General features: G+C 38.5%; 1 protein-coding gene across 2 annotated transcripts; it reads left to right on the top strand.

Annotated features, from left to right (window-relative positions):
* On the top strand, positions 1-24,569 carry CYLD (CYLD lysine 63 deubiquitinase). Of its 2 annotated transcripts, none has more exons than XM_007423564.3 (17): positions 1-181; positions 4,123-4,784; positions 5,339-5,641; positions 6,716-6,821; positions 9,445-9,543; positions 11,114-11,230; positions 12,787-13,169; positions 15,026-15,191; positions 15,352-15,493; positions 17,002-17,124; positions 17,445-17,536; positions 18,589-18,655; positions 19,514-19,646; positions 20,195-20,303; positions 21,398-21,516; positions 21,664-21,880; positions 22,456-24,569. In XM_007423564.3, the coding sequence occupies exons 2-17, from the start codon at positions 4,275-4,277 to the stop codon at positions 22,638-22,640; spliced, it is 2,871 nt and encodes a 956-aa protein (XP_007423626.1). In that variant the 5' UTR covers positions 1-181; positions 4,123-4,274; the 3' UTR covers positions 22,641-24,569. The 2 variants fall into 2 exon arrangements, with proteins under 2 accessions (XP_007423626.1, XP_007423628.1); XM_007423566.3 differs by having other exon boundaries at positions 5,339-5,506.
* The last annotated feature ends 304 nt before the right edge of the window (positions 24,570-24,873 follow it).

The following is a 24,873-nucleotide window of genomic DNA, read 5'->3' on the forward strand; positions in this document are numbered from 1 at the left end:
GGCGCTGGCATCCAGCAGCGGGGTAGGGTGTGCTCCACGAAGCCGCTCGCCGGAGCTCCTGAGGGGATGGGGATGGTGGCGGGCGGCGGGCAGCGCTGCGGTCGTCGCCGTCGCTCCCCTCCGGCCCCTCGGGGCGCTGGGAGGCGAGGAAGCCCCGCTGCGACCGCCCGCGGAGAGAATGGTAATAGCGGGAAGCGGCGGGGAGTGCAGCCGGTCGGGAGCGGGCAGCGCCGGCCATTGCGCTGAGGGGGGATCGGGTCGCGGCGGGCTCGGCGGGGGCACAGCCCTCCCCTGCCTCCCTCCCTCGGGCTCCTCCCTTGATTACTTCCCGCGGAGGCCCGAGGGGTCCGGCGTAGCGCTTCCTCGCGGTCGCTGCACAACAGCCCTGCGAGGTAGGCTGGCCCGAGGGAAAGCGGCCGGCCCCGAGTCGCGCGAGGGGCTAAAGCCGGGCTGGCCCCGTTCCTTGGCCGTCCAATCACTGCCGCGGGGCCCTCGGGGGCTCTCGTATTAGAACTGCTATTGTAGTAGTTATTTTCATTACTGGGATGATGGCGGCAGCTGCTGCCCCTCCCCGGTTGGCCCGTTTCTTTTGGGTCGGATTCTCCGTTGTGTAAACACGCACATGCCCGGGGCAGAGATCGACCCCCTTCCGTGCTTCATGCACCCTTGGCGTGGAGGGGGCTCCTTGAACGCTTTGGGGTATGTTTTGTGTACAGTTTCACTTTCTGGTTTCACTTTCTCAATTGAGCAGCCTTCGTTTATGCTGGGCAGGTTGACAGGGCTGCCTAAAGTTGTGTGTGTGTGTGTGTGTATATAGGTATGTATGTATATATGTATAAATATATGCATGTATATGTAGTATATGTATACATGTGTGGATATGTGTGCGTGTATATATATATATGTGTGTGTGTGTGTGTGTATGTGTATATATATGCCAACCAAACACACATCATTTTTCATTTGATTTGTTTTCTTCATGGTGATGAAACAAAAAACGTGTCTTGTTTACTTCTAGGCAGGACCTTAAGACCTTTTCTTTTTTCCACTCAGCAAGTGGTCTATTATGTTTTGTATGGATATCTTATACTTAAAAATAGACAAATATACTGTGGTTTTGTCCTTTTAAAAATGTTTACTCTGGAGAAAAGTGGTTTTTGTGTGTATGTTTAGCATAAAAATATTTCTTCCTATAGCACGCATTACTTCAGAAGGGTACTTGGGTTTGTCTTTTGCAGTCAGAAGACAAATACTGAGACTACAATATTACATAAAAGAAAGATTTATAGGGGAATCCCAATTGTGTCTGTTCTGAAATAAAGCCTATTAAGTTCAGTGGTGTTACATTGTGAGTAAGCCTGTACAAAAGGGCAGCTGTGTGGCAGCAGAAGCTTTTGTGGACTAGAATCTGCTTCTGCAGTATAAGCCAGAATGGGGTCATTGGTTTGCTCAGGCTGAAACTTCAGACTGAAGTGGTTCCTGACTTAAGTTAGTGAGCTGAAATATGTGCAAGTCTTTCAATCACATGGAGTCTCTGCGCAAGTCATACCAAACCATAAAGTTAGCAGTGAGCTGTAGTTTCCCATGCTATTCTAAGAGTGAAACTTTGGTTAATAGTTTGGGAAAGAACCAGAGTTTTATATTAGTTATTTTGTCTTTTCTAAGTCATTGTTATCTGGTTTAAGTATAACAGAATATAGTTAATTGTGTCTTGCTATGAAATAATGTGTGTGTATTTCTATTTAACCAGCAAAGTAACTGTGGAGAGATACAGATTTAGAGGTTTGTTGGGAGGTTGGGCGGTGTACAAATGTACATTATTATTATTTGGTAGACTTTTGTACCAAAAACAACAAAGAGTTTTGTGGCACGCTAAAGACTAAAATTTGTTAATGCATAACGTATCAAGGTCACAATCCATTTTACCAGTTACTGGGAATCAGATATAAATGGTGGGACAAAAGTTCATGACATGCATCAAGTACAGAATGTCTGTAATATTTCTTTATAGAATTCAAATACTACAAGGTAAATATCAGTCATTTGTAGCTTTGCTGTTGTGATTAGCTAACGTTATCATACATTGTCATTATACTTACTACCTTTTGATTTTAAAGGCTGTTTTGCGTAGGTTGCTATTAGTTCTTTTAAACTATATAGGAAATAGTTAATGAAAGCTTATGCCAATAGTCCATAGATAATGCTGAGCCATAATGTGGTTTATTATTTGTTTTAGCATGATCATGGAACCCGCTATTGTGGCTTAGTGTTAAGTACAAATTTGGTTACTGTGGCTTTTTAAAAAACCTGGTTTAGCAGAATTATGTAAGAATATAGCTACTAAATTATTAGTCTTTAAGGTGCTACAATTATTAACTGAGGGAGCCATAGTTGAGCTGAGCCATAGTTGATGCTTTCTGTTCAAAAGGTCTTTGGTTCAGTCTTTAGCATCTCGGTCATGTCATAGGCAATGCAAGATGGACTGGTGGTCTCAGTGATGAATAATATAGGATGAATAATACAGTACTTGCCTTCTGCTTGTTCTGTTGACTCAAGGACATAAGAACTACCTTGCTAGACTGGACCAGAACTGAGAACCTGCTTGCTATCAGTAGTCAGTCGGATGTTTTTGTGGTAACGATGATTGTTTTTCACCATAGACCAGTCTTGAGAGGTGCACTGTAACTTAGTTGTTACTTGTTGACACTTATTTGTTCACAGTATTTCTATACTACCAACTTCATACAGACTCTGGGTGGTTTGCAACCCTATAAAATTCATAAAATGATAAAACAATTGCTCAAAACAAAACAAACGTTGGTGTCAGAGTGGCTGCTATACTCCACCTATGTGGTTGAATCATTTAGACAATTCTACTTGGCATGGAGGAAAAAAAAACCCTGTTGTTTTCACCGTTCTTTTGCCTCCAAGGCTCATAATTGAATCCTTTGTTTCAATTCCTATATTGATCTTTGGTTCAAAAATTATACCCTAAGGTTAGTTCTTTAATGACGTTTTGAAGCTATCTGTTTCTTGCAGCCATTAATTACTGACGTTTTAAGCCTAGGTATCCTCCTAGGCTTTATGAAAGTAACACTACCCTTCCATTCAAAAGTGCTTCTATTCTCAATGACCTCTTCTCTTTCCATATATTCCCATTCACAAGATTGAGGGGGATGCTTTTATTTGTTTGCAAATTTAAGAAAAAGATTGCTTTTGTGAAATACTGATGTATAATAATGTATATATTTGTAGCTCTACTTAGACTGAAAGACAAAGCAAGTGATTTGTAGAGTTTATGCAATGATCAAGCCTCTCAGTTCTAAATTACAGATGTGATCCATCTTTTGCATCTTAAACTCTGTTGGTACAGAAACTATGAAGTACATTGGTGGCTTTTCCAAATGCTAATAGCTTTACACATTTCTTTCTCTAATCTTATTTTGCTTGATTTTTATTTGGAAGCATGTCTTCCTTAAGAGATTATTTTGAGTATGGACATGGACTTTGCTGCCACTTACTGACCTACTTGAAATATCCATGATACCATATTTACCATACATGTGTTATTTTACGTACTACCTAAACATGTACTTGTAGTCAGATTGTGGGATTTAAAAATCATGCTTGTCTTTATTCTTTCAGAACTGTTTTGTTTTCTGAAAGGAAAAAAAAGCAGCTTTTATTTGTGAGAGTTCAAAAGCAGCTGTCCACTCAAGGTATAAGGATTACATCAGGGTTCCTCAACCTTGGCGACTTGAAGAAGTGTGTACTTCAACTCCCAGCTGGCTGGGGAATTCTGGGAGTTGAAGTCCACACATCTTCAAGTCGCCAAGGTTGAGGAACCCTGGACATAGATAAAATGTACATGGTCAGTCTTATGGTGGTGGTGATGAATAGGAAATCTGTTAGCCAGTCAATTTTATTGTGCAGAGAAATTCTTCAGCATGACCTTTATAGCTACCTAAACATGTTCTCATTCTTGCCAGCTGGATGCTGTCATAGGTCTATAAAAATCAGTGATGATGCTTGGTTTCGAAAGTGTCTTGTTTTCCTATGCTTTACTGTTACTGTGGAATCCTTTAGCCTGTAGTGATATTGTCCTTTATTTTTATGCTTCAGGTCCTCTATTCTGGATTTAGCTCAGTAGAACATGGATGAAGAAAATTAAGTCATTATTGGAGCTGGAACCCTTTTTAATTCCTTCATGGTTATGCTGCCAACTTAGCTGTTTTGAAGATTCTTCTTCATCTGTGGACAAAGCTTGAGCCACAATGACTTCGGGTTTGTGGAGTCAAGAGAAAGGAAGCTCTCCATATTGGGAAGAGCGTATATTTTATTTGCTTCTCCAGGAATGTAGTATTATAGACAAGCAGACTCAAAAGCTATTGAAAGTACCTAAAGGTAGCATTGGTCAGTTTATTCAAGACAGGTCTTCAGGCGGACACATCAGGAACAACCCTTCATCCAAAAGCAAGAAATTGCAAATAGGAATAAAGATTTTGGAACAGCCCCATGTAGTCCTGTATGTTGACGAGAAAGAAGTTGTTGATATAGATGAAAAACGAGCAGAGCTGCTATTGGCAATTACCAATTGTGAGGAAAGATACAGCATATTTAAAAGCAGAAGCAGGCTGCGTAAGGGCCTCCATATTGATGTTGGTTCACCAGTGAAAGTGCAGCTGAGATCAGGGGAAGAGAAATACCCTGGAGTAGTTCGCTTTAGAGGCCCCTTAATACAGGAGAGATCCCTGTCCGGTATATTTTTTGGAGTGGAGCTTCTGGTAAGGATTCTTTTTCTTCTTTTTTAAAAGAAACTGTCTGTACACTGGCCAAACACACTTTCCGTATTGTTGAGCATGCATTCTGAAAATCTGCAAAGTGTTAAGTTTAACTTATTTATTACATTCGTATCCCAGTCCTCCTCTTAGGATTGAAGGATGGTATCAGTAGTTCTCCATACCATTTTATCCTTGCAACAAAGCTGTGAAGCAGGTTGAGTTGAGATAATGTCTGTATCTGCATATCATATTAAGTTATATTTGCACATAGAGTTCAGCCATGAGTTGCTTTACTATGGGTTATTAAATAAATGCATGCGGATATGTTTACATAAACTGCTCAGTTGCTGGATTCATGCAGTTTGTTAAGCCAAAAATAAATGGATTCTATTGTGGTTTAACATGTTGTGTGAAAGAGGTCTGTGACTCCCTCCCTAATCTAAGATCTTCTAGTGAGCTTTAATTTAATTGCTATGCAGGTTATGAAATTGGGACCTTCCTCAGCTCAACATTCGGCAGTACTTCACAACTCATTTTTTCTCCTCTTGTAAATATAGGAAGAAGGTCGTGGCCAGGGCTTTACGGATGGACAGTACCAAGGCAAGCAGCTGTTCAGATGCGATGAGGACTGTGGAGTGTTTGTTGCACTTGACAAACTAGAACTGATGGACGATGATGACAATGAACTGGAGAGCGACTGTGCAGCTCCAGTTGATTCAGTGCAGGTAGACCTTCCTCCTTTGGAGCTCAACTCCAGGGTTTCTGTGAAGATAGGGAAGAATATAGAGTATGGGACAGTTATATTCTGTGATGTCATACCAGGAAACGAGAGTTTAGGATACGTTGTTGGAGTGGACATGGTAAGAAATCAAGATTTTTATGATTTTTTGCATGTGTGTTTAAAATAGTACATGCAATATTGCTGGTGGGTAGAATCCTTGAAAGCTGTTTATGACCCTTGTTGCCATGTATAATCACTCTAGTATATTTTTTTAGTACAGTATCAGATAAAATGTGTTGCTTTGGGGAATAATCATTTGCCTCTTGGACCATAGCAACAGAGAATCTCATCTAGGGGACATGCAGCTTTATAAAAGTCACAGTATGCCTTTTTTGGACAACAAATAATGAACAAGATTGCATATGAGCAGAGATTTTAATAGGCTTTACTTACTGTTAAACATTACTTGAAACTTGCCAGGTAAATAAATTCTTGTCCTTGATTCTAATGGCAAGCCTGTTTTATTGAACTCCTCAGTTCTTTTCTGGAAAAATGGCCATGTATGTCAGTTTTGGCCTCTTGAAGGAATATAAAATGACACAGTATGAATTTGGATTTCACCTCTTAAATTGTAATGCTCAACAGCACTTTAGTAATAACTGCTGTTCCTCACTTTTCTCCTGACTTTTGTTTCCATAATTGGAAAACTTACAATAGCTTTCAAATAAACATATTGAAATCAAATGTTATACTTGGCAAAATATCCACAGGTATTTGATATAGCAAAATGCTGTTTGCACATTGAATATAATGGAATATATTTGCATAGCCTCACTTAGCTCCACTTAGAACTATGGAAGATCATGCCAGCTACCTATCCAGTCAAGCTTTCTATTCTCCTGGTAACCAGTGAGAATGGTTGGATTTGTGGAACTTCTCAATTGCTGACAAACTGTTTTTTTCCTCACTAATTGGGAGTTTTTCTTAATTGGGGCATATGAATATTAGTGGACTAATAATCCTGGTTTGTTTTTCTATTTATGAGAGGTGGGATGTCAGCATTACAAGTCTGCCTTTTTTTGTGATGGTTTGGGGTTTCCGTCTTGGCTTTGCCTAGCCTTTACAAATTTTAGTAATGTCTTGGTTTTTTTTTTAATGCATTCAGCTGTCCTCTTGAGCAATAGAGATAATCATGCTATAAAATGCTTTTTAGGATAATCCAATTGGAAATTGGGATGGAAGATACAATGGACAACAGCTCTGTAGTTTTGCAAGTGTTGAAAGCACACTTCTTTTGCATATCAATGATGTTATCCCAGGTAATATTTTATTTTACTTTCAAAAAGAATTTCCAGATTTTACCGTGTTCATTGATGTCTGATTCTAGTTTTAGATTTGCTTAGTATTTGGCCCTTTTCAGTTCGTTCTTAAATATGTTTACTAGGAAGGAAGGTCCTTGTTTCGGTGTCTACTACATTGCCTGGCGTACCTTTATTGACTTTTTTTTGGTGTGTTAATCTGCATTTCCTTTTATTTCTGGAAATGCTATTCAGAATTTTCAGATTTTCATTTTGCTTTTCATGTATTTCTTTTCCCCAAACTCATTAAGACATGCCACAACGATGGATTATTTATCTTAATAGGATGCTGGTCTTCTCAACTATTTCCAGTTGATAAAGCTTGAGGACTGATAGTTGAAAGCCGTCATTATCCAGCAATGAATTTTCTAGTTGAGAAATTGTATTGGTTTACTAGGGTAGCGTGTGGGTTAGGGAAGAATAGCATCAAGTGGAAATACAGTTATGTGGCTGCAGTTTCCATTTGTCATTAATAATTAGGCAACCTAATTTAAAGGCTAGTTAAGAACACTTTAAAACCTGTACATTGTGAGAAATAATATATATATTATATATAATGTCTCTCCAGGTGGCTCTGTATTTCCCATACAGTGTTTATGTATTGGGTTATGGGGTTGTTTTATTACACTTTCTTTAAAAGGAATATGTTCAAGTGATGCCCACATATGCTCTGATAAAAGAATTGGTATTTGTGAGAAGTGCTCAGAACCACAGGCAATCTGTTCTTTTCTCCATATTATTAGAGTGCCAGTTTTCACAAAGCTTTAATAATACTGTAACCTCTATGCTGCATACATGAGTCAACGGCTCTGTTTGCACTGGAGGAATATGGTGACTTACTTGAACAGAATCAACTGAGATGAGCTAATTTGCTTAGCAAGAAACCAAAGTTAGATAAACCCTTTGTGTCCAAAGTTGAAATTGGCAATGAAATCATTTAGTTGGCTGCATTGCCAAGGAAACTGAAATATGCGGCAATCTTTTGGGCCAGGAGATCACATATATCAAGAGAAAGGGCAGCTGGATTAGGAGACTTACTTTCTGGCTTGGCAAGGACAACAACCAAAACTCTGTAGGTATAAACTGAAGCTAAGTTTTCATTAGCTGAACCTGAGATAGGTGAGGTACAGATAGGTGTAAGAAAACATCACAGTTACTCTGCTGGATTAGTATAAAGGTTTGTTTAGTCTGACATCCTGTTCTGACAATGGCCATCTGAGTTGTCTGTTGGAAGTCCATAAGCGGGATATGAGATCAGTAGCATCTTCCCACTTAGATTTGGAAGATACCTCCTTTGATACTGGAGATAATCTGTAGTTGTCATGACTGGCTGCATTGACTTCACTATGTGACATAAGATGCAGTAGGAGGATGTTCTTATTTAGAGAACATTCATATTAAAACTAAAACATGGACTTCAGAGTTTATTTAGTGAAGGAGTGGGGCCTTGTTGTAAGACAGATGTCTTATTTGTTTCTATCAAGTGTGTCATCTTATAAGAGCTTCAGGTAGTATTCTGCCACTGATTTTTCTTTTTACAGAAAGGTACTAGTAATTTCCTATGACAGCAGTCTTTCCTGGCTGGCTGGCTAGAGATAAGCTACCACCCAGTGAAAGTTACTGAAGTGTATTAAAGATCTTATTGCTAAGGGGCAATTTGGTTAAAATATACTCAAATACCTATTTTTATCTGAACTCTTAGCAGTTATTTGGCATTGCTAAAATCCTCAGAGGTTAAGCAGAGGAAACAGCAATTTTGTAGTATGTGGGTATACTATTCCACTTAGTGAAAAACAAAATAAAAAAGCCACAGTATTTTTATTGAAACTACTACTTATTCTGACTACCACTACAAAACATTCCTGGTTTACTTCCTTCTCATTGGTCAATTTTTTTTTTACTCAGACCTCCAGCAAAAAAAGGGAAAAGTTCTTTTTGAGAGTTGAAAATGGTTCTCTTCCTCCTCTTTTCTGTCTTTCTCTAAGATTTGTTTCCATTTAGAATGAAAAATAAGAAAAATGTTATTTTAAACCATACAGGAACTAAGAATATGAACCTAATCTTCACAACTGTGTTTCATTGGTAACATCTGCATTTTGTAATATGCCATAATTGATTCTGAAAAACAAATATATTCCAGACCTAAAAGGTTCTTTCCTATGCATGTAATTCACAGAACTGTAATAATTCAGCTACAGTATTTTTTTGTTTCAAGATAAAGTAGTGATATGCCACGAAATCTTAGAGGAAAAAAGATGGTCCAGGAGTATATTTTATGAGCTGAAAGTTACAGAAGTCCTTATTTAACATTTAGATTTGATCATTAACAGAGTTATTTTTAACAAGCTTTCATATTGTTCCAAAAGAGAGGTTGTCTGCATTATGACAGCTATTATAACAGGTTTCATATTACTGTTTGGCTTAACTCTGTGTGTAAATTCTTATATGTCAGGGCTTCCAGCCCTGCCAAGGAATGTGCAATTTGTTTCCTATTTTTTGATTAATGCTTTGAACGTAATGCATTAAATTGTTGTATAGTGTGCTTTTATACTTTGTGAAATATCTAAACTCTGCTCTGTTTTAGAGGCCATGTCTCAGGACAGGAGACCTCCCAAGCTTGCCTATACTTCTAGAGGTGGTGGTGGTGACAAAGCTTTCAGTCATAGCAAGCCAAAGTCTACAGGTACTTTGACTTAACGTTTTAGGGAAGCTTACAGTGCTGATTCTTGAATGAGGATTGCTATATGTAGTCCCCTTAAGTTGGTATTTAAAGGCATGTGACTACTAAAACAATATCTACATCAGCATCAGTGAAGGTGTTTTGTCTGTACTGTATAGCCTTCCTTATACATAAAGGTTTGACTGTGTCAGCATCTTTAATTGGTAGAAGTATGTACGGGGGAATGGAAACGGGCAGATTTATTTCCCCTTGAGCCCCTTGGATTCACTCCTTGAATTTCCTGTGCTTTATCCATTAGGTAGAATTTTATACAAGGAACCAAACTGCTCCTCAGTTGCAAAAGTCACCTGTAAAATAGGAAGAAGAAGGGTTTACTTCAGAGGGTTAAATATATTGCAAAAATATGTCCAAATTTCAGCAGTAGTCATGAGAGCCTTTGAATAGTATCCTTGTGCCAGCTACTTCTGGGATTATCCCATGGTCTTGTAATGCACGCATGTGAAGCAGCCTTTGAAGAAAGCTTAATTGCACCATTCTGAACTTGCTGATCTTTCCAGTCTACTGACCAAGACTGGATATAGGCAGTTTGTGACTCGCATACTACGATTACTATGACTATAATTAAGCAGTCCATATCTCACACAGTTCAAAGTGTTATGATGTATAAATCAAGAGTGGTTGGTTCAGGTTACCTGAAATATGTATTTTCCCATTAAGTTATTTCTTTGAGTCTTTTAACAGAACTTCTCCCAGACTCTTGAAATCTTTGCAGAGGGAAATCTATCTAGGTGCTTCTTTTTGTTGGCAGGCAACAATGTTTTTTTTCTTTTTCTTTGAATTTGGGCATCATAAACTTAACTGTTTATATTTTATTATTAAGCCCCGAAGATGACATTTGGTGGAAAGGGAGCGTGAATTTAAAATGTTTTATATGTAAAAGTACCCTAGAAATTAATAGGGGTTGAGAAACAGCTGTTCTGATTTAAATAATTAGGTCTTTAAGGTGCTACAAGATTAATGTGCACTATTGTATAAATTATCATGGATTAATATCCATGTTTCTCCTCAATTCCTAAATTCAGAAAAGGTCTATTATAATTAACTTTTGAGGGGCTGTAAGATTGCTGTAACGGTTAATATGCTTCTCTCTTCTGAAGTTATTCTGACTTAAAACACCCATCAGTGACCAACTAAACATCTCCCCCATGTTTGTTCCTTCTAAAATAATAAGTCTGAAACCAGTGATCCATATGTGGTGTCAGTCTTGAATGCATGATTGAGAATACAGTCTCACTGAAAACAGAAGCTTAAGCAGAATTGTTAGCTGATGCAGCTTTGCTTTCTAAAAGGTACTATGTTCGTAGCTTGAAATGTAAGCTGAGAACACAGCTGTTCTATTAAAGGTTTAGGACCACATGAGATCATGCAGTATTGTAGTGATTGGACCAGATGACCTGCAGTTGTATTTCTTCCATAAAAGTCATACAGTTCTGAAGCAGTTCTATAGACTTTTCTAAGAATGGCAAAGCTTACCTCTGTATATTTTTCCCTTCTGACATGGCCTGTTTTTCAGGTGCGCTCTCTGATCCTGGAAACAGAAACAGAACAGAGTTTTTCTACACCTTAAATGGCTCCTCAGTAGATTCTCAGGCACAGTCAAAATCAAAAAATACATGGTATATTGATGAAGGTAACAAGAGACTGGATTTTGATCACAGATGTAGTAACTGAATATGACTCTAAAGATATGGAGAATTCAGACTACTGTATTGACCCATATTTTTGGATGCACTTGTAATTTAAGGAAGCTCTGATGTATGCTTTTTTTCAAACAGTAGCTTTCCTATTTTCTTTGTTATTGCTGCTTTGAGTCATGGTGAGCATTGTCCAGCATCAGCTACTTACTTCCGTAACCTCAGAGGAATTATTTTACTGTTTTATTTGAATAGCTGACCCAGCATCTTACTACAAACAACTTTTGAAAGTTGCCCTTGACTTTTTTTTAGCAATTTCTTGTAGTAGCAGTTTCATGGCTTTAACGGGGTGGGGAAGATCAAAACCCTTTTGGTTAATTCCCAGTCCCTTAGATCATGGCTAGAGTTTGTCAGATAACTGAAGGCTTTTTCTTTGGCCCAAGTTTCATAATAATTTCTCAGTCATGTTAGATAATACCCACCATTCCATGACAGCTTGATTCTATTCTCTTTATTAAACCAACTGGATTGCAGGCAGAGGGTGCAAGAGGCTTATAAATAGTAATGTGCTATTATACCAGCTTGTGACCTCATACACTGAGCTTTGACTCATGATTTATTTATGTGTCTTCAGGAGATAAGTTGGTGAATGTATCCTTAAGGACCTCTCAGCAACTGATTGTAAGAATTCACTTGAGGTGCAGATTTCATTTTAGTTTGCCAGTAAATCTTGGCTTCCAGATTTCTAGGATCTAGCACAGTGCTTCTCAGTCTCAGCAACTATAAGATGTGTGGGTTTCAACTCCCAGAATTCCCCAGTTAGCATGTTCTAAAGCAGCAGTTTTAAGCAAATAGCTTAAAGCGGACCAATAAGTCTGAGTTTTTAAATAGTTGACCCAAAATACACACTAGTTCCTGAACATTAAATAGTCCTTAAATGTTGAATAATATAGAATTGTGGCTTCAAAGGTTTTTGTGTTCAAGGCATTTTTTGTCACATCAGCTTTTCTGCTGGACCCAACTGCCAGAACAATCTTGAATACAGTGTAGGAGTCTAAGAAAAATTGAGGGACATATACCCAGTTTATTTGGAGCGCTGACTGAGCTCGCATGATATTCTGTATGAATTTGGAATGGGCCCCAGCATTCCTCCCAGTTTCTTCCAACCAAGTTTGGAATTGCGGTGAACTATCAATTATGAACTATCAACTTAGCTATCACCAAGAAACTTTGTAATAATTATTTATGAAGTGTCATTAGGTTTGCTGATTGGTATAGCAATGCAAAGTGTGGCAGAAGCTCAGATTCCTGGTTATAGTTTTTGATTATGATATTAGTAAAATCTCCTTGTTAGCTCATTGTGTTCAGCAGGTACCAATAAACTATTTAAAATAGTTCATTCTTGCGTAACAGAATCTAGTCAGAGAGAAAGATCCTGTGCATGTTTTACTCATTTTGTATGGAAAATCCATAACATTAGTTCAGATGCTTAATAAAAGTTATTACAGTTCCTCACCTGTGCTTATTTCTTCCTTTTTCCCCAATTTGACAGTGGCTGAAGATTCTGCCAAATCACTTAATGACTCCTCTTCTGGATTTGAGCATTCTTCCCCACCGCTGCAGCCTCCCCCAACTAATAGTTTATCTTCTGAAAACAGATTTCATTCCCTGCCTTTCAGTCTAACAAAGATGTCAAGCACCACCAACAGTACTATAGGACACAGCCCACTGTCCTTATCCGTTCAGTCGGTTATTGGAGAAGGAACTCCTGGGGCAACCCAGGAGAGTCCACCAGCAACAGTAGCACCTATCAACATGCACGGCCTTGAAGCTGGCTCTTTGGCGGAAGTGAAAGAGAACCCGCCGTTCTATGGAGTCATCCGTTGGATTGGGCAGCCACCAGGGGTCAACGAAGTGTTAGCAGGGCTTGAACTGGTAATTACTGTCAGATTTGAAAATGTGTGGGAAATTCCTGTCCGTGTCTATGCTGTGTTATCTTTTTATGATGGTCTTTCTCTTAAATCTCCTGGCTAGACCTTGACTCTGACGTCAGGCTAGGTGAAAATGTACTGTCTGTCTGAAGCCACCTCAAAGTACTAATTTACTCTGACATTTTGTACTGTCATAGAGTTCTTAATTTACTATCCTGGCCAGGGTTTCAGAACAAGGAAGAAAGTGGCGTCTCTGTTTCCTGCTGCTATGGCTTGGGATTTCTTTTCCCCCCTTTGGCTTGAAAGAATAGAATGACAATACCTTACAGATGCATGCTGTATAGAAGAAGAACAACCATTTGGGATGTTGCACTTGAATGTGAATGTTTCTACAGATTCTGTATGTGCTTGAAAAGCTGGAATGAGCTCTTCAGTTACTGCCTTGAACCTGAAATGTGTGATCTACTTTTCGGATAGAAAGATTGCCAGAAAAAATGGTTACACCTGATATTCTAAATTACTTATCTGGAAGTTAATGGCACTGCTGGTTTGCTTCTTGGTTAGCTCTGCAGTTTTTTTTAGCTCAGCTTCAGGAAACATATATGCATTCAACCAATTTTGTGAATGATCCAAAATTCTTCCTTGCTTGCTCCTGAATTAGTTGGACACTGCTGAGTTGTGGTAGAGGTCCCCCTCACACCTGAAGAGTTTTATTAAACAACTAAAAAACATACTGAATAAGATCTAACATACTAATCTACTGGTATGCTATATGGAAATGGACTTGGTATTAAGAGCCAATCCTTAGTTTAGACCAGTGTTTCTCAACCTTGGCAACTTTAAGACGTGTGGACTTCAACTCCCAATTCCCATGCTGGCTGGGGAATTCTGGGAGTTGAAGTCCACACGTCTTAAAGTTGCCAAGGTTGAGAAACATTGGTTTAGACAATGGTCTCTATCAGCTGCAGAGCTAGGTACAGTTAAGCCTATGGTAGAACATGGCTAGCAAGTATCCTTTTTTTTAAACAATTATGGAAAATAACAGAATAGGTGCTAGTTGCTGAATGGTAGCTAAAGAACAACAGCTTCTTTACTGCATGCTCCAAAGGATTCTTGGAAAAGATATAAAAGTCATACAAATTGTACATCCAGGGCTCTGGCAAGGCCTGATGGACCTGTCTGCCAGTATTTCCTGTAGGGGATTCTTGGAATGCACTCAAAATTCCCTTTCCACTTTGAATTGCTAAGAGAGGTCTGTATTTAGTAAGCAGGCCAGCGTTCAGCAGGCTTCTCTGCCATTAACTCAAAATTCCCTAGCAGGATGATGCTAATTTAAATGTATATTGTGTGGTATTGCAGTGTACAACTTCATTTTACTTCATTTTACTTCATTGATTTACAAAGAAGGAAAGGTAAAGAAATAGTAATAATGACAAATAAAACAAATAAAAACAGTGTAATGCACTAAAAAAAAACAGCAGTGTAACAAAGGAAGATTGGAGAAAAAAATCCAGTAGAATTCAGGTTAATAAGCAACATTCTTAGAATTCTTCAGTGAAAATGCTAGTATTGAGCTAGTAATGAGAACTGTTTACTAGCTGTAAACTAGATTTGTGGCAAGTAAGTATGCTGGCCTAGCAGAGAACTCTGCAGTTTCCTCAAATTCAAAAAATATAAAGAATGAATAATACATATATAGTCTGATATGGATCTTATTGTGGGCAGATGAATGGGAAGATGCCAGATAATTAAGGTTCCTTAATTTTGTGAGACTAATAGAAAACATGGAAAATCCAAAGTGTGATTTCTTTATGTGTGAGTTTTCACTGAGAAGTGCAAATCTCTTGTTTGCTTTTTCAGGAAGATGAATGTGCAGGTTGCACTGATGGGACTTTTAAAGGAACTCGCTACTTTACCTGTGCACCAAAGAAGGCTCTTTTTGTCAAACTGAAGAGTTGTCGACCTGATTCCAGGTTTGCTTCATTGCAGCCTGTGTCCAATCAGATTGAACGCTGCAATTCCTTAGGTATTGTAACTACCTTTCTCTGTCTTTACCAGATTTCCTGATAAAAAGTTCTTGCTTTATTCTGAATTGGGGGAAAAAAACTAATATTTCTATTGTACTTGCTGCTAATGTGACATGAATGAGAGCAGATATAGCCTTAATTTCCTGATTTGTTTTTCAGCTTTTGGAGGCTATCTCAGTGAAGTAGTTGAAGAAAACACTCCTCCAAAAATGGAAAAAGAAGGTTTAGAAACAATGATTGGAAAGAAAAAGGGAATCCAGGGTCATTATAATTCCTGCTACTTAGACTCCACCTTATTCTGGTAAATAAAAGCTGTATTTCAGGCCTGAAGTGAAGAAAACAAACATGAAATGTATTTTTTAAATTTGATTGAGTAACATTAATCTATTGGCATGTGTATGATGTCTTTTAATCTATACACAGCAGTTAGAAAATTCTAGGTGCTTTTGAAAGATTGGTGAACGAATGTTGTATGGATTGATAATACAGGTAGTCCTTGCTTAATGACCACAATTGGGTTTGGCAACTGTCGCTAAGCCACCTCCGATTTTACTGCCAGCTTCTCCATTGACTCTGCTTGTTGGAAACCAGCTGTGAAGTGTGCAAATGGCAATCACGTGACTGCGGGATGCTGCAACCGTTGTAAGTGCTCGTCAGTTGTGAAGCGCCCGAATCTTGGTCATATGACTGTAGGAACACTGTGATGGTTGTATGTAGGAGGACTGATTGTAAAGTTACTTTTTCAGCACCTTTGTAACTTCGAACGGTTGCTAAACAGGGTGGCCGTTAAGCGAGGACTGCCTGTGTATATTAGGGATTTCTTTTATTCTTGTAAACTGCCCAGAATTGTGTGCCAATGGTCAGCTGTAGAAAATGAAAGTATAAATAAGTTAGTAATTTCTGGGAACAGAACATTCTAGACAGCTCTGGAATGTTCCATACCTCCTCCAGACTGGGCTTACCTGGCCCTTCCAAGAGTGGTCGGACAGTTTTTCATTCCAGGAATGGCCGATTTTGCATGTACCTAACATGCGCCATTCAGTATGTTGTTGCTTTGAAATCCACAGAACTCGCAAGTCAGACCACATACCCAGTGTTTCTTCTAGTTCTTTAAGGATGTATCTACTAGTATCAGTTTATGGGGGTAAAAGACTTCATCCTTCCCTGTCTCAGGATGAGTTGGAAGAAGTAGTAGCAGGTGCAACTCTAACAAGAAGGTTGTGAAGGGATCAACTCAGGTCACACTCAATTGCTTGATGCCAAACATTTTCAAATTGTCAGTCAAAGGGCTGTCTTTGCTATGCCAAAATCAATCCATATAAGCATGATAAAGGCCTCTTGCAGGCCTATATTTCATTTATAACAGTACAACCTCAACTGAATATTACAGTCAGGCTTGGTTTATAGTCTGGGAGAGGCACTGCCTAAGACACAGAATCAAAATTAATTAACATTAACTCTTATCCCGGATTTTCCCTTTTAAGTGTTCCTTTCTCTTTCCCTCTCTGCTGATTGATCCTTTGGTATTTCAAATGGTTCACATTCTGTTTTCTAAGGCAGTTGGCTCAAACTTGCTTTGTATAATGTAAGATGGTATGCGTAGTAAGCTTAGCTGCTGGCAAGGTTCAGATTACGCTGTTCCAAAATTTAAATTCTGTTCCTGGAAACAGATATTTGTCAGAGTCTAACAGAATCTGTTAAAAGCATCTCTTTATGCAATGGATTTTGGGACAGTCTCAGCCTGAAGGTTCCCCCCCCCCCTTTTGCCCTAGGTTTCCAGTTTGAAACTATTTTTTTCTGTTCTTTCAGCCTGTTTGCATTCAGTTCTGTTTTGGATACAGTCCTGCTTCGACCGAAAGAGAAGAATGATGTAGAATATTACAGTGAAACTCAGGAACTGCTGCGGACAGAGATAGTAAATCCTCTTCGAATGTGAGTTACCTTAATACATGCCAGTTTCTGTGCAAAGTGTTGAAAACTTCTTCTACAAACAGGCAGGTGTTTGAAATGGTTTCTAAAAGGTACACCAAGAAGTTTGAAAACTCCCACTTAGGTCCCCTACTTCTGGCTTCTCTACAGTTTTTATCTGGTTTTTACATCTTTTTGTTTGTTGTTCCTTCTTTTGAAATTAGGGTCGGTTGGGGGAGACAGATCAAGTGACTGTAGATAATACTCTGACAACATGGCCTCTTCAGATTCTGTCTCTTTGGGGATCAGTGTGCCTTTTCAAACTTTGCATCTTTATGTTCTAGATACGGATATGTGTGTGCCACAAAAATAATGAAGCTAAGAAAGATACTGGAAAAAGTTGAAGCAGCATCAGGATTCACTTCTGAAGAAAAAGGTAACTTCATTCTGTAGCATTGATAACTAGGAGGAACTGAAAGGATGTTTCATGTTGTTAAACAGAAGTCTAGATAAATTTTAGAAAACACTTTAGGCTTAATCCTCAGCACATTAGTGGCTTCCAAAATATATATTACTTACGGGGAAGGTTGGGGGAGGAATCTGAATTCTGGTGTGAATTAGTTGTAGTGCTGTGTTTTTCAAATGGATGGATGGATTGATTGATTGCAAGGAGCTGAAAGCAAATGCGTACAGTGGTGCAAAATCTTTGATATATATTTTTTAATTCCTGTGAATTTCCTTTGGGGTGATGAATCCTGCACCTTTATCCCCACCATAACCTACAGGCATCTCAAGATGCCAGGTGACTTTAATATCCACATGTAGAAGGGAAAGCTGGATGGGCAACTAATAATCTGTTGCAGCAGTTGTGGCTGGATTTTCTGTTATGAGGCTTTCAAAAAATGTTCAATATTTTATAATAAGACCAAGCAACTGTCTTACAGCTAATATGTATACTTTGCTGTGGGACTGCACGTTTTATGTATTAGATTTATATCCTGCCTTTTATTCAGGCGCTCATGGTGGCGTACACACCACTCCCTCCTGTTTTTCCCCCAACAGCTCTGTGGGGTAGGTTGAGCTGAGAGAGAGAGTGACTTACCCAAAGTCTCCCAGGAAGCCTCTGTGGGTGAGGATGGACTAGAACTGGCTCTCCCCATTACTAGTCTAAGACCTTCCCCACCACAATGGCTTTATGTTCTTTTGATAATCCATCCTTGTTGTGAAGACTGTGCTTAAAATAAAATAACAGGTTAATGAAATTCCAAATCTGGAGATTCCTAAAATGATTACAGACAAGGATCAGATCATCCCCAAACAATCTAGAAAATATTGACTCTCTAGTTATGTATTTAAGAGTACACCATTTTTTAATTGCTGTTAACAGTTTCGAGACTTAGTTTCTGGCAGTTTTTTGTAACTTTGTATTTTTACTATTTCTTTAATTGCCTGTACTTTGATACTCTGATGAAACTCTCATTTTTTCAGATCCAGAAGAATTTTTGAATATTTTGTTTCATCATATTTTAAGAGTAGAACCACTCTTAAAAATCAGGTAAAACATACTCCTTGGCTCACACAACAGAAACCTTGAAGTCATATGAGTTATTTTATTACGTATAACATATAATCTTGAGGATATTTTTCAAAAACAGCTATGATTGGGAATGCCATGCAAGCATCTCCGTTACTTTTAATTGTGTCTACTTTTATAAAGTGTGAACATTTAGCTATACCTTTATCTTGAGAATTTGGGGGTGTTTCAGAAGCTCTTATTGCTGCCTTATCTTTCTTACCTAGCTCTGCCGAGGAATGTCAGTGGTGTTTCAACCTTGTAACTGCTAACACTGTCAGATGTGGAGAACTTGTAGTCAGCTCAGTATTGCTGAACTACAACTTCCAGCACCTCTCATCATATGGAAAAGTAAATCAAGAGTTGAAAAGTCAGAGATCCCTCGCATCTGAATTATGGTTATTCAACGTATATATTAACTGCACATTCAGTTTAGAAGTATAGATGCCCCTATAACTCTCTTCTTCTCATATATTGTTCTGCTACTATGTAAATGTGAAGAGGTTGTCTGAAGGTTACGGAAACTCCTATTTCCAACAGTTAGTTATAGCCTGTTGTTGCAACTTGATAGTTCACAGACTGATATGTATCAGCTATTTGACTCTTTTGAAATCATCTCTTCACCATCAATTTAGGGAATAATTTATTTTTACATTTATAGTTAAAAGGTTGGAAAGGATCCTAAAATCCAAGTCCTCTGGTTTCTTTCTGAATGCAGGAATCTACTGCTACAGGATTCTGTTGTAACTCTACAAACTGATTGGAGTCATTGTAGATTGTACTTTTTAAAATCAATATTAAGTCTCCCCGCTGTTGAATACACTGTATCTCTCTTCTTAGATCAGCAGGACAAAAAGTTCAAGACTGCTATTTCTATCAGATCTTTATGGACAAGAATGAGAAAGTTGGAGTTCCTACCATACAGCAATTACTGGAATGGTCTTTCATCAACAGCAATTTGAAATTTGCAGAGGTTTGGGGCATATTCTTCTTTTTATAGTTTTACCGATCAGTACACAGTTTGCTGGTTGATGTTGATTGGCTTTTGAGAAGTTGAAGTATGCATGTGTCTCTACAGTAGTTTAATAAATTGTTATTGGGTAAGTGGGTAACCCTTCATTATTTTGAATGAGGGATTTGCTTCTTCAGTAGCTTTGCTTGAGCTATTGGTGCAGATTTATTAATTAAAGCATAGGTGGAGAACTCAAGGCCTTCCAGATGTTCCTGAGCTTAATTTCACAACTACCTTGTGTGAATGACCAGTGGCAACTGATTCTGGGAGTTCTAGGTCAGCATCACCTGGAGTTTCCTTCTTGGTTTAGATTGTAAGTCTAAAGATAGGACTAACGCATGTGACTGATTATATGTATACTAAACCTTAAGATCCTTTTGGTTCCTTGCTTTTGAGAAAGTTTTTTTAAACTTTACATTAGGGGCATCAGCAGGATTTAATAAACTGAAACAGATAAAATGAAGTCTCTTGACTAAAACATACCTGCTTTTTCTATTGGGTTTTACTAGGCACCATCATGTCTTATAATTCAGATGCCTCGATTTGGCAAGGACTTCAAAATGTTCAACAAAATCTTTCCCTCTCTGGAATTGAATATCACAGACCTGCTAGAAGACAGTGAGTTGAAGTATGCTTTGTGATAGTACTAGAAGACTGAACCTTCAGTTGTTCAAGTGAATTCCATGCCATCTGGTGGACCTGGATAGCTGCACAAATAAAATGAATCACCTTCAAAATAATGCAGAATAGAGTTGCTGTGGTCCATAAAAATCTTGTTTCACTGTACATACAGAAGTAGAATCAGGATCTGAAATCTTCACTGCAGACTTTAAGAGAACCATATCAGTGGTTGACTTCCAGACTGCTCCAGTTTTGATCATAATGTCTTTTCTCACATTGCTAAGCTAAATGAGACTGATTATATGTAACATATAACATAACATAACATAACATAAACATAACATAACATAACATAACATAACATAACATAACATAACATAACATAACATAACATAACATAACATAACATAACATAACATAACATAACAAATGTAGTTCTAACTGCCCTTAGGAAATAAAGAACCTTCTACCAGCCTTTCTGCTGGCTGATACATTCTGTTAAGATTTAGAGGTGCTTGGAAGATGTTTAGGTTGTATGTCCACTGTATCAGCACAGAATGAACTAGACTTAATTTCTTCCAACAGTCCCTGGAGAAATTGTGAGTTTTTTCCCGTTCAGCTCTTTTTTCACCTGTCCCTTTCTACCTGCATACCTATTCAGTTCTCAATAGATAGTCTAGGAGAACTCTAAGCTTCCAAATGTGTCAGGTCATATCCTTTAAATTGGTAATATCTGTACACGAATGGAGGAGTGTGAGTGCATTAATGTGGATGAGGTGTGTAAGAAGACATCCGCAGCTTATGAATTGAGGGAAAAGTAGTGTGGCTGTCTGGAATAAGGATAAACTAATACATATGTTTCACTGATTCTGTTGCTATTATATCATTAACTAAACCATTTTTAAATTTTCTTTTACTTAGAAGCTTGATTTTCTATTTAAAAAAAACCCCTTATTTTTGTTAGGTATAGCTGTGGGTTCTGTTTATACAGAATGGATGCCTCCAATATAAAGAGTCACCCATTGGGGGAGATGGACAGCATACAAATTTAATAAATAAGTAACGAGTGTTCTTCCTCTTGTAAAATGCAGCTCCAAGGCAGTGCCGTATATGTGGAGGACTTGCAGTGTATGAATGTCGCGAGTGTTATGAAGATACAGACATTTCTGCTGGCAAAATCAAACAGTTTTGCAAAACTTGCAATACGCAAGTAAGTTCTTCCAAAAAGTCCTAGGAATTTGCTGGTAGGCACGTTTTTGATTGGCAGTTGCTGTCTTGTGTGAGAATTGGGTTCTTTCAGAAAGTGTCAAGAATGAAGTTCGCTTTGCTAAAAGTTTATCCTCTCCGTCCCTTCTAGGTTCATCTTCACCCCAAAAGGCAGAGTCATAAATTCAATCCAGTGTCACTCCCAAAAGACTTACCGGACTGGGACTGGAGGCACGGCTGCATACCTTGTCAGAAGATGGAGCTCTTTGCTGTTCTTTGTATAGAAACAAGCCACTATGTGGCTTTTGTTAAATATGGCAAGGAAGATTCCTCTTGGCTCTTTTTTGATAGCATGGCTGATCGGGATGGTATGTTTTCTCATTTGGCTTTTGTGAACTCTCAACTGCTAGCCTAGTGCTTAAATTACTGAACTTCATAGCACTTAACACCTATCTTGAGACTCCCCCAGGTACTACTGTTAGTTAGAGCAAGACACAAAAATACAGTGTTTCAAATGTGGATGTCGTGGTTGAAGCAATGTTTCCCAGTCTTTCAGGATATGTTAGAAAACAGCTTCCTGAATTTCTAGCTAGTATGACTGTAGGGCACCTTGTTGGGAAAAGCTAGGTTAATGTTGGAGACTAGGGCCAGGGATAGAAAAAATTGAATCTCTGCTCAACTATGGAAATTCCAAGAATTATACATGAAGGGCGTTTGGAGGGTGGCAGGGTATGGAAAGTTGAAGGAGATAATGTAATGTGAAACTCATTTGGTTTATTCTGAAATGGATAATTTTGGACTGAATTTGGATATTAAATTGCCATGAAGTAGAATGCTTCTTACCTTTCGATTACATGCAGATGCCATAATCTCGGAACAACATAGTTTGGGTTGTCTTGTTTTCCTCCTGGGGTAATCCATGTATTGTCTCTTCTCTTTCAAGGAGGTCAGAACGGCTTTAACATCCCCCAAGTGACTCCATGCCCAGAAGTTGGCGAGTACCTGAAAATGTCTCTCGATGAATTGCACTCTCTGGACTCAAGGAGAATTCAGGGCTGTGCCCGAAGACTACTTTGTGATGCTTATATGTGCATGTATCAGAGCCCAACGATGAGTTTGTACAAGTAAACGTCGATGACTAGTAAGAAGGGAACATCTTCCCAGTTACTTGACTGTGACCCAAGAAAGCTCAACAGAGCTGTCGGCTCCTCTGCTTGTGCATCTGTTGCTGGCAATGGATGCTTCAAAGGGCGTGGAAATCAAATAACTAGAAAGAAGAAGCAAATATTTTAAAGGGGGAAAGAAAGGATTCTACAATATGGTGTTTTGTTGCTAAATACTTGAGTATTTTGCACTCTTGGAAGTGTGCGTGTGTGTTTTTTTAAATAAAAAGTCTAAATGAAGCGATTGCAATGTTTAGGCTGTGTTTCAGAGAAATTGCCTACGTAGGGTGAAGGTTACATCCCCTGTGGAATGTTCGGCTTAGATCTGATTCAGGAAACTACACAGCCTAAAGGGAGACGACTACATTTTGGAGTTTGTAAGTTTCTCAGCATTGTACCCCTTGCGTCTGTAAGACAGGGCTTTGACCTGCACCTTGGCACCAAGGCTTTTGCTTCTTATTTTGACCTGGTATAAGTTGAAATCAAAAAACAAAACATCTCTAGTGCGCTGAGTGAGTGTATAAATGCAGATGCTGTATGATCACCCCACAGCGTTGCCCTGGACCAAGAATGCTCATTGTTTGCTTTGTAGCAAATGGGGTACCTTCCAGGAAAAGGAAATAATTACTCTGCAACCTTGCAGTGGTACTTACGATGAGCTCCAGAAGTCGAAACTTCTCATCAGATTACACAACTGCCTAAGCTCTGTTTCGTGAACTTGATGCCATTTGTAAGGTCATTTCTGGCAATGAGTGGATGAGCCAGTGTGATGTCTTTCAGTGGACATGCCCATCTTCAAGGCTATTCTGAAAGGCATTCCACTGCTGTCTTCAAGCTTGATTTCCATAATGGAAGAATCCTGAAAACTTGCTTTTTTAAATGAGTTTTGGAAACTTTTCAGCATGTTTTCTGCATGCCTGCTCCTTAGGGATCTTGGTCAATTTTTTCAGAAACTACCCAATTACTTGGAAGTTCTGATGTTAACATCCTTTCCTCCAGTGACAGTCAAAAGACCACCTGACAGCTTGCAATTCAGCCGTGGTAAATAGGCGATGAGATAAATTCATATTGGTTCAAGAGCTGCAGTAGGGATATTAAAAAACACTCTCTTAAATTATCTTTCTGTGTTCTGTTAGATAATAGTTTACATGTTTGCATGCTTCTGCATCTAAAGGGCAAATCTGGATTACACAAGAAATCCAGTCTACTAATGGATTTGTTTCACAGTTTTGACAGAGGGAAAATGAGTCAAGTTTAATTTCACCAGGATATTCTTTGCTGTTTCACTATCTGTGTAGTCTGCCTTTTATGCTTATAGTCTGTTCACCCATGTGGGACTTTTAGGTGCTGTGTGTTGTTTGGGTGAGTTTGACAGTGTCTGCAAAATAGAATTGTGAGGGCAGTATTCTGCATATCACAAATTTTGGGATGAGTGTACCCCATAGACACCTATATGTAATAGTAGCAAGTTTAAGACCCCAGTTGCTAGTTGTAATTGTGCATTTATTTTTTTGCCTCAGGGAATGTCATGGAAATGAAATCTGTAAACTATTAAATGGAAGGTGATAGTTGGATTTTTCAGTTTCGTGCTTTAGAAAATTGCTTACACATTTATCATCTCAAAGGATTATATTGAGCCAATGTGTAGTTAAATAATTTGACTTGCTGTTCAATTCATGCAAAAGATCACTTGCTTGTTTGAAGTATTCAATGTTGTATTGAATATTTTTATGAACTGTAAGTGTAATAGCTTTCTGCAGTATGGAGGAAGATCCGCTATTGTTGCTTTAGGTATCTTTTGAAAATAAGAGCAACTAAAGGCATATCTGATGTGGGAGAAAACCATGGATGATGTAGAACAAAATGGATTGTATGGTATGAAGTAGATTTTTTTTAAGAAAAACCTCAGGATGGATTGTAGGTAGTGAAAGTCTCTAAGATCAGCTTGCTGTAGAGAAACTGATGGAGAGAGTAATTAGGCAATTTCAGCCTTTTTTCAATGATTTCTAATTGCACGGCAGGGCTTCCAACTCTTTGCATTAATTCTCATTTGTATAACTCATGGTTGTATGTTCCTCTTGTTCCTCCTTATCCTACTTTTTCTTTGAACATTCATGGGAACTCCACGCATCAGAAGATGTTTGGGAAATTCCTGAAGGGAGGAAGTTGTAGATTGAGAGCAAGTAGGGTTGGGCTCC

Source organism: Python bivittatus, unplaced genomic scaffold (assembly GCF_059951505.1).
Source record: "Python bivittatus isolate LINGU-HERP-01145 unplaced genomic scaffold, Pbiv_v1 ctg000190_np1212, whole genome shotgun sequence".
NCBI lineage: Eukaryota > Metazoa > Chordata > Lepidosauria > Squamata > Pythonidae > Python > Python bivittatus.

Bases quoted from the DNA above. Each gene is read 5' to 3' on its own strand.
- CYLD (XM_007423564.3), top strand. From the start codon at position 4,275: ATGACTTCGGGTTTGTGGAGTCAAGAGAAAGGAAGCTCTCCATATTGG. The intron at 4,785-5,338 runs GTAAGGATTCTT...TTGTAAATATAG, and splicing joins TTTTTGGAGTGGAGCTTCTG to GAAGAAGGTCGTGGCCAGGG. The intron at 6,822-9,444 runs GTAATATTTTAT...GCTCTGTTTTAG, and splicing joins TATCAATGATGTTATCCCAG to AGGCCATGTCTCAGGACAGG.